Consider the following 10,220-nt stretch of genomic DNA (forward strand, 5'->3'; position numbering starts at 1 on the left):
AAGCATAAAGTATATGTGATAGACACATTCTTTTTGCAAAGCAGTTTTTTGGTATGTGATCTATCAGGCACCTAAATGCTCTTTCATTGCATTAGTGGAAAAAATGTAATGTGAATTGCCACCTCCAAAAGGTCTGACTGATCAAGTGTTGTAAAGGCATTGTATAAAAAAATTATCCTAGGAACTTTATTTGCTAGCCTCCATGAATATGCAAGTCCCCACAATTATCTGTCTATCTACACACATACACACACTCCCGCATTTGTTAGTCTTTAAGCTCCTGTAAACAGGGGTTGAAGGCAGAAATATAGGTTTGAAAAGAGATGGCAGAAAAAAGGTACGAAAATAAAAGTGATGTTGTGGAAACACTGTCACAAAAAGCTCACACAGAGAATTTACACTTCTTCCCTTTCCATTTATACATAAATACCACCCCCTCCCTTAACCTTGGATGTAGGAAATCAGTTTATTATAACCCCCAGAAATAGTTATTCTGGATAAAAAACCAAATGACTATTCTTTAGACCATTTTATTGCAATGCTTAGACTGAGCAATGGCAAACATTTACATAAACTGTAGCTAAACATTGTAGCTTAGAAATGTATGCAACTTAGAAATGTATGCAATGGGCAATCTTCAGGTATACGCAAAAAGTATTACACTGAAGGGACTATCAAAGCATAAATAAATCAATGATATCGAGAATTTATTCTTGAATTTTCATTTGTATCATATGAAATTTAAAACTGCAGTACAATCTGTAAGAATTAAAACTGCAACATAATCTGTAAGAATTTTAGCCAGCAGCTATTAAATTTGAGAGCTATTTGGTTTACTATACCTGGCAGACAAGCCTGACAAAGCCCTTTTGAGGATTTCTGGGGTGGTGTCTGTTGGTGGAGGAACATCAGGAACATCTGAATCACTTCTAAGATCCAACTCACCAAGTCTTTCTTCTAAATCCACTTCCTATGACAAAAAAAACAAAACAAAAAAACAAAACAAAAAAAAAAACCAAAAACCAAACCAAACAAAAAAAAAACAAACCCACAACACACAAGATTATTAGTTATTATGTCAGAAACCACTATTCAGATCATAAACATTACTGTAGGAACTGATAGTATCTACATTACCTACTAAAAAGACAACGACGATGTACTAGTGAAACTGTAAATGTTGTAGGAGACAAATTTATCCCGATAAATGTTTTTAAGAAGGCCAGTACTCTGATGTTTTGACATTACCTGCTGCACTCAAGAAACTTCACATTCTAGGCACCTTTTCAACCCATGTACATAAGCATGAGGACATACATTTCCAGGACTACTACAGCTGACATAGAACATGAGTTTAACAGAAATCCCCAACCCTCAAACACATTCGCTCATCTACATCTCAAATTAAACTTTTATGGAATAAGGAGAAGGGTCTTCTGGTGGTTTAATGTCACGTTAAGAAAAAAAAGGAAATGGAATGCATGAAAAAACAGTCCCTTTGTACGGTGAAAAGAGGTTGCTGGCGCAGTCTCATACATACATATGCTAGGACTTGAACCCTCCAGCTTGAAAAGAATGATCCAAAAACAAACTATGAAGTGACCAACTGTCCTGTGGACACAGTATTACTCAGAACAGTTTCTTGTATGACTCCAACACTGCAGTTGTTCCTTCAGTATTCACTAATGACCACTCAGGAAGACATCATCTACACAGACAGTGTGTCTAACCCAAATGCAAAACAGGCAGTACATAAATTTGGTGACAATGTACAAATTGTCACCAATGGTCAGAGTAGACTGCCAAGACTATTTTTCCCTCAGTTAAAAGCCAACGCTAAGGGTGCTGATGGTTTACTTCACTGGTTCTAATGACACAAACACCAGAACTCCAGGGAGTCAGAAGGCTGTACTCAGCCCTGGTGCAGCAGTAAAGCAGAGAGCTGTGTCTAGCTCAGTGTCTGGCTCTCTTGAGAGCTGAACTTCCTCCTGACCTCACTGACTTGCCTTACCTCCTTACAATCCCAAACAGCTTCCAGCCTGCCCTGCCACCACAAGTTCATTGATTCTTAACAGCTCTGGGGACTGTGAAGTAACTGCTTGAAAACTTTTTTTACCACTGCTATACTGCTATTTCTCAGCCTCCCTCTCTCTCCAACTTCCTCATCACAGATCTCGGTTCCTTCTCCTTAATTTATTTCCATGAAAGCGACTGATTTTCTATCCTACTTTTCCTTAATAATATTATTTTCTTCCTTTTTTTCTGAGTATTTTTGGCATTTTAGAAGCCGATGTATATTCTCCCTCTCACCCCCTCCATAAGAAACCACAGAATTAAGGCAGCCTGCAATCCCAGCCATCGCACGGTTACTCTGTTTATAAGCCATCGCCTTTTCCTCTCATTCCATTGGCCTTTTCCAGGAAGTTACACTCCAGTGTAACCATTGCCCCAGTGACTGACCTCTGTACACAACACAGGTGGAAAAGAGAAGGCTTTTCATCCCTCGCCGCCCAAAGCCCCTGCCCAGGCTGGGGAGGGCTGGGGGCCCGGCCCCGTGCCCCAGGAGCTGACCAGGGTGCTGCAGGCGGGCTCTCCCCACAGCCCCGCCGGCCGGGGCTCTCGCCTGCAGCACCCTCCCCAGACCCTCTCCAGGGACACTAGCCCGAGGGAAAACACCATCCTTTTCATTTTTACATTGTTTTAATCTTTTTAGAACCCGAGACCGTGAGCTGGCACTGTAGACATGCACAAGGGAAACAGAACAACAGGAAAAGTAATTCTCTTTTCTAACATGTTAGGTGTGTGTTTTTCTCATTCACTTTACTGTACTACACACATGCCCAAGACAAAATTCTTGAATGGATATTACATCTTTTACTTCTTTGAAAAACACAATCAATGTTTTTCTATTCCTGGAAACCCCACAGTTGAATAATTATTAGACAGACATTGTCTATAATTAATACAAGTAAAAAGAGCAAATACTCCAACTGTGGTCCAGACTTCAAAAAGTCTGTAGAACATTTGAAAAAGCACATAAATAAATTAAAAATTACTGTGCTTGCAACTTTGTTATTCAGAGATGTTTCTCATAGTGTTATAGCTTAGGAAATCAACTATAGATATGATTGGGAGGGGGTCACAGATGTCTCCCAAAGCCATGTTGCCACTACTGTGACCTGCACTGGATATAGCATATCTATATCTAAATATCAAGCTATCTGTATAGTTCTAGAAGACACTACTCACTGTGCAGATGATGGGCGGTAATCCTGTCCCTAAAACCATAACTTAGCGTCTTTAATATTAATCCCTGCTTGCACATGGCAGAGATGTTCTCTCTTTTAAGCGCTCAGAACTAAGAATACCCCCAAACTTTTTTACTCCATTTTGGGGCTTTTGGGATTACAGAAAAAGTTTCCACGCTCAACCGGTGCTCACACGTAACAAAAAAATATATCCATACTTAGTTTTTATTCCTCTGATATTTAGCACACAACTGCCACTTATGCACCTCATTAGAAGCAATATTTTACATTTGCTATTTCCAACATCTGAATTCATAAATTCATGGCATTTTTCAGAGTATCTGAACACCTTGAAGAAGGAGCCTGTGTTTATCCGATGTGTTTTTCGTCAGCTTGTGCTTCATATTGATGCTACTGGGAGCTTGGCTGGTGCAACCTGCCAGTTGTGTAGAACTCAGTGCATTTGGTCCTTTCTTTGCTTCACATTGCTACAGTTATTGCTACAGTGGGAGACAAAGCCCCAACTATCTTCAACTTCCCTTTGTAAGATACCTCAAAAAATGACCTTGAATACTTTATTTTCCAGTTAATTGGTATAATGGCCACAACCATTTCCTGAATAAGGCATTTAATTTGCCAAGTCAGAAGCCAAAGAGGAAGTTGTTCACTAAAAGCTAGTTAATTATCTTCTGCATCATGAGGTGCTTAGAGAACCCCATCACTGGGAGACAAGTCTTTCTTGCTAATTGTTTTCTTAATTATTTTACATGATTGATTATAAACATTCCAGTTTATAGCCATGAATAAGAATGAACATTATGGAAGGAAACACTAAGTTAATCACAATCAAAGCCCTCAAAAAAAAAAAAAAAAAAAAAAAAGTCTTGCTACTTCAGCTTGACCTCACAGAAGTGTTTTTGGAATTCAGTATAAAACCAAGCAGCCTCTCCTTCCCCTGCTCTTCAGGTCTGGGATTTGGCCAAGCTGAACACACAGTAACAACAAGGACCTGTGACGGGTATTAATTGAAATGCCCTGCGTTTCACCCTGTAGGCAGGTATTTACAAGGTTTTCAAAGGTTAATTGAAAACAGCAGAAGTTGTACTGTCCTAACTGACTAAGACACCTTTCAACACCAACTCCAAATTAAATGTTTGATCCGAGGTGTTTTCATTTTTTTCTAGAGTTCTCAAACTGCAGGTGACAGAGCGTTTTACATGCAGAACATGTGCCACTCCTGTCTCCTTGGTACACAACCGAAGTGTCTGTAATGGATAGATGTTGCAATGAGGTCGTTGCCTTGCTTCTCTGCATTTGAAGGCACATGTACCTTCAAGAGAATCTATCTAATCAGCTCATAGAATGCAAGTCAAACAAGGCTGAGATGATGCAGGCCCAACAAGTACAGGGAAGAACGCAAGCACAACAGTTATTCACACGCTACAAACAGCTCAGCGCATAATAAACACACCTATCTGACACACTAAGAGGCTCATTGGTTTTCATCATTTCCAAAGTATCCTGAGACAAAGGTTTATTTAGTTGCAGGTTTTTGTTTTGTTTTAATTTTGTCATTCTTAAAGACAAGAATTTCATCCTTAAGCTAAATCTTCTGTACAAGAAATACAAATACTTGGCCATACAACGGAGGGACTCAAACAGTCAAGGGCCTGAGCCTCCCTAACAGGAGTTCAAAACATGTCACATCGTGCCACAGATTAAGCTTCCATGTGAATTTCTGTTTGCTGGCTACTTTGCAACAGCTACCAGAATACAGCCATGTGTCATGCAGAAAAAAATAGACATGTCAACCTTTCATCATCTAAAAGGACATATGCATCTGAATTGATGGTTTGTTCCACATGCCCTCCACCACAATTAACACATGCCGAGTGAACCACGCACAAGAATTATTCTAGTTACAAAGGCACTTGCAATGTTTTGTACGTACTGCATTTTTTCCAGGACACAATAAGGAACTCCCAAGTAGAAAATAAATGTTTTTCATGGAGAATGCAGCATCTACGTGAAGAGCAACTGAATAAATGAAGAAGTGTCTTCCAATAGCTTGTGTGAAAAAGTTAGCAAGCAAAATAATTTAATTATTGTCATTTTACCCATATAAGTGTTACTTAAAGTAAGTTTTCTTCTCCAGCTTTGACCTTTCTGCAGTCTCTCACAAGTTTTACAATGAAGTCAATAGTTCAATTAGACCGCATTGTAGCATACTTAATTAGATGTACCTTGATACCTTCCTCTGAAGTCAAGATATCGAAGTGTCGGAAGATCCTGAATAATGAAACCTTTTTTTCCGAACTGTTAAAGCCTGACATATACAGAAACACAAGCGAGAGAATTGCACACACTGAATTGAAGACTGAAACCTAAGGATCCTTTACTATCTGCATTAGAACTATTTCACCACTGCTTCCAAGAACACAGAGCTTTGGAAATAGTCAGCCCTTATTATTATTACCACACTTGTAGTAGGCAGCATAGAGGTCAGACCTCTCTGTGAAAATTAAAACAGATCCATTTTCTGGATATTCCAAAGTAAGACAAATGAAGTAATTAAGTGATCCACGTCAGACTCTTACTGTTCCACCATAACCCATACTGCCATCAGGAACTTATCTTTAGGTGGGTTTGGGTAGCTTTGGCATCAAAGACCCAAGTCCCAAACCCAGCCTCACAGATCTAAGAAACTTATCTAGCAATTAATTTCCTGGAAAGGCTGTCTCATGGAACAGAAACAGCTTTTTCAATACTGAGGAAAAACGGTGATCAGTGATTCTGGGCTTGTTTTAGTTACAAATAATTAACAATGACCCTAGGCAAACAGGCACTTGTTCCCACGGCCAGCAATGCAACACGATTCCACCATCCCCTCCCTGTCCTACCCCAACAACTTTGCATGGTACAAAGAGGAATAACTGTGTGATTACGTCCAGGATACACTAGTTTTTTGGAAGGTTTTGAAAGCAGTGTCACTTGCTTTTTAGTAAAGAATGCAAACAACTGGAATTTTAAAAGGAGCATGATCAATCTGTAAAACTTTAACTGACTTACATATATTAAGTATTTGAATGCCAAATTATTCCACTCGCTCCCAAGAGCCGCAGAGTATTTATGAAGGCACTTTGACAAAACATTCTTAGGAAAAAAGCATCCAGGGCAAGCAGCAGTAAATAAGAAAGGGACAAGTGAAAAACCACTCCTGCATGCCACAGGGCAACACAAAGAAACAACAAACTCACAAAATTGCAAAGCTGTACAGGGCAAAGGCATGTTCATGGGAATTTTGCAAAAAGTCATGAGCTCAACAAGCTAGTAAGCAATTGAAGACACAGACTTGCAGAGCTTGGGAACTTCAGGAAGAAGCTTCGCAAAGGGCATACCCTATTCTTTCACACAAAACCAAGGAAGTCAACCTTTATTTGAAATTATATGGACATAGAAATGGCTACCACTTGTTTCCAGTTAGTGGTAAAAAATCTCTCATGCAAATGAGAAAAAAAACTTCACTAAGCTTCACTTAAATTCAGTAAGAAATTAGCATCTATGGACACAGTAAATTTAACATGAAAAGTATCAGATTACATACTGAAAACAGGACCAAAAGTACAAAAGACAAAACCCTCCATACATATTCAGTGCCATGGAGTTCTTCAGCAAACACAGAGCGCTTCTCTACTTTGCCAACAGGATGCTTTAAAGCATGTTGCCTTTACATATTTGGAAGCCTGAATTAATTGGGTCAACAAGAGCAGACGCAGCACAACGCAGCTACCATATGAAAGGAGACAACTGAGTTTTTTTTCCCTCATTACAAGTGAGGAAGAGGGTGATGTTTCTGAGCTGCGTACTACGAAGCAGTGGAAACCCACTGCATCATGGCCATCCATGAACAAAAGAACAAGTTTTGGGTCCAAATACACCATCTCAAAATAGCCAATGGACAATAAGCTATCCACTTGTAAAGGTCAGGCGAGAGGTAGTGCAGGAAGATAACCATCTAAGAAGGCATATAATGTGGCATCTGTGAATCCAGATGACCAGATGCTTCCCATCAAATCACCTACACCTGTGTACTCACATTCAAAACTGTGACCCACTCATAGAAAACCCAGTACAAAATGCTGGTTTATCTTTACAGTTACCAACGGCACTAAAGACAGCTTAATATGTAAAATCAATCCTTAATGTCACTTGTGAGCCATGACAAGGGTCACCGGTGCTGTGCATATCGCAGATAGGTTGAACAACTCTAACAGGAACAAGGAGTTCCCCCAAATAATCCATCAAAAAGTCTTCTGTGCAGTAGAAAAGGCTTTCCATATCTAACAGTTCAAGCAACCATCACAAATGCATGCATATTGAAATTCATCTCCTGTAACCAACATCCTAGCTGCATATGCAGCAGCACAGTCTTTTCTGTTCCATCTGAAGCTGGATGAAACACTAGACTGTCAAGCAGCTAAAGTAAGAGTGCAGTAGGCCTATAGGCAAGAATAGCATTTTTCTTTCTGGAAATCATGTAGGTAAACCAAGAATAATATTAGCAAGTTTTAGGTGCACCCTTTTGAGGTCCACAGAGTAGAGTCTTCGAACAGGAAGAATTCTTTGAAGGCAGTTCACTGTGCACCTCAGAAAGGAACTTCGCCAACAAAATACAGCAAACCTGAACGACTACACAGAAAACCAGCTTTTTGAGCACACAGCTACAAGAAATCTCGTTAATTCTTGTCTACAGAGAAATACTGTCTCCACAGCCATAGTCTAAACGTCACCTTATTTGATCACAGCCCTCAATGCAGCACAGTACTGCAAATTTTCAGGTTCATTCGCTTTGAGTTCACACAACCAAAGCGCAGAATAAGAACTGACTGGTGAGTTTCACTCTCCAATTCCTTTCCACAATGCCTAAGGCAGACTGCACACCCTGCAGCTTCAACATCCATGCAGGTTTAAATAGTCACCGATTTGGGAGCCCTCCGTCATGTATTGTAAACTCCATTTAGCAACTAGAAAGCTTTTTTTCTTTTTTTTTTTTGTTAATTCCAGTTACCAAAATGAGAACACCTCTTTCATTTTACTCAGACAATTCGCAACTGTGATGTGCTTAGCTTTGGTAGAGATAAGCCTTAACTCCACGGCAAACAAAAGAACAGCACTGTGGCTGTTTTGCCACTATAATGAACCTGATGCATAGACTTAGTATTTCGAAAAACCTCTTGCCTTAGCAGAAATGTCATACTGTAAGTCCTTTCCGGGCCAGAGGTGAATGCCTATCGCTTAAAAGGCCATAAACCAGAAACAGTTGCCGGGGAAGTGCTGACACAGCCTTTAAGGGGAGCAGGTCACCAGCAGCCCGCGTTTGCCTCCGCGCTCGCTCCGGCCCAGCCACGCTGCGGCGCGCCCTTTGCCTGGGAGGGGGGAGGCAGCGGGGCAGCACTCGCGTGGGCCGCGAACGCCCGCGCACCGGGCGCTGAGGCCGCTGGGCACGTCGCCCTCTCCCCGCTGCCGCCAGGCAGCAGGGACAGCAGTGTCACAGCACGGGGAGGGTTTCTTTCCGAGGCCGGGGGCGCAGCGTGCCGCCCCACGCGCGGCGCAGACCGCCACCGGCGATCCCCGGCCAGGGGGAGGCAGCGCCGCTGCCCGGGCCCGGCCCCTCCGCTCGCCTCAACGGCCTCACACCTGCCTCAACCACCGCCAACGGCCGCCCGCCCTCACCTTGTCGCTACCCGCCGCATCCTCCTCCTCCGCCGCCGCCGCCTCCTCCTCCTCTTCGGCGGCCGCCCTCCGCCGCCGCCGCGCCGACATCGCGCCGCGGGAGCCCAACGCCCAGCCGGCTGCCAGCGGAGGCAGCCGGGGCCGGGCCGATCGGGTCGGGGAGGGCGCGGAGGCCGCGCCGCGGAGCCCGGCCGCCGCCTCCGTCTCCGTCTCCTCCTTCTCCTCTGAGGAACCCGACGCTATACCCCCCCCCGGGGAGGGGGGCGCTCTCGCTGCGGACGCCGCCGCCACGGCTCGGGGGCGCGGCCGGACCCCACCGCCCCGGCAGCGGAGAAGCGCCCGCTTCCCCGCGGCGGCGGCTGAGGCGGAGAGGGCGGGGCGCTGTGGCCCAGGTGCGCCCGGCGCTCCGCCCTCGGCACTGGCCCCGCCCCCGGACGGCGCAGGGGGCGGGAGCGACGGGCCCGGGCCGGGCCGGGCCGCTGTTGTGCCGCCCAGCGCCCCGCCGGCGGCGATGCTTCCCCGTCGGCCGGGGGCCGGAGGGCCGCGTGCGCTGGGCACTCCTTCCCGCGCCTCCCCGCTAAACCCCGGCAAACGCGGGCGCCGACCTCGAGGTTGTGTCCTCCACGGTGTCCGCGTGGCGCCGGCGCGCGGCGTGCCTGTGAAACCCCCCGGGACATGGGGGCGGGCCATCTCCGGGGACAGCCCCGGTACCTGCCCGGTGCTGCAGCCCACACGGGCATCGCGGGTTGTCCGTGGAGCGCTTTGCTTTTCTCTGCGCGCTCCTGCCCACCTGCTGTATGGCCGTCTAAAAAGGCAGGTTGGGTGCTTGCCCCGTTCCTGCCCCCCCCCCCCCGTGCCACGCGCCTGCCAAGCGCGGTGCGCCGGCCTGTGCAGAGACATAACACACCTGCCTAAGAGTTCACAGTCAAAAATAATGCTCTGCCAGGGCAGTCACACGTGCTCTGCAACACATATTGCACTGTCCACTCTGTCTTCCGCTCAAAATACCCGCTGTTTACCAGACGGGAGCTGTGCAGAGGGTGGGTGTGAAAGGCACCCGGCGCATGGGCCCTCTTCACCCGAGCTGCACCTGTGCAGGAGACGTCGGGGGCAGGCCTGGGTGTGCAGCAAAGCGGGGCGCATCCCTGCGCAGGGACAAGCAGATGCTGCTGAACACCGTGACCTGACGAGCTGTCTGGGAGTCACCCCTGTCTGCTGAGACGTGCTACGATGTGGTGT

General features: G+C 45.2%; 1 protein-coding gene across 1 annotated transcript in view; it reads right to left on the minus strand.

The window, feature by feature from the left end:
• The window catches only part of CDS1 (CDP-diacylglycerol synthase 1), a gene marked incomplete at both ends in the record, with an annotated part of 31,867 nt that extends 22,796 nt beyond the window's left edge, over positions 1 to 9,071 (minus strand). Inside the window, 2 exons of the mRNA XM_082482458.1 lie at positions 843 to 970; positions 8,982 to 9,071. Of these exons, the coding sequence (XP_082338584.1) occupies positions 843 to 970; positions 8,982 to 9,071 (218 nt within the window). The remainder of the gene's footprint in view (positions 1 to 842; positions 971 to 8,981) is intronic.
• Between the last annotated feature and the right edge of the window lie 1,149 nt (positions 9,072 to 10,220).

Source organism: Vanellus vanellus (genome assembly GCF_965231255.1).
Source record: "Vanellus vanellus genome assembly, chromosome: 4".
Classification (NCBI taxonomy): domain Eukaryota; kingdom Metazoa; phylum Chordata; class Aves; order Charadriiformes; family Charadriidae; genus Vanellus; species Vanellus vanellus.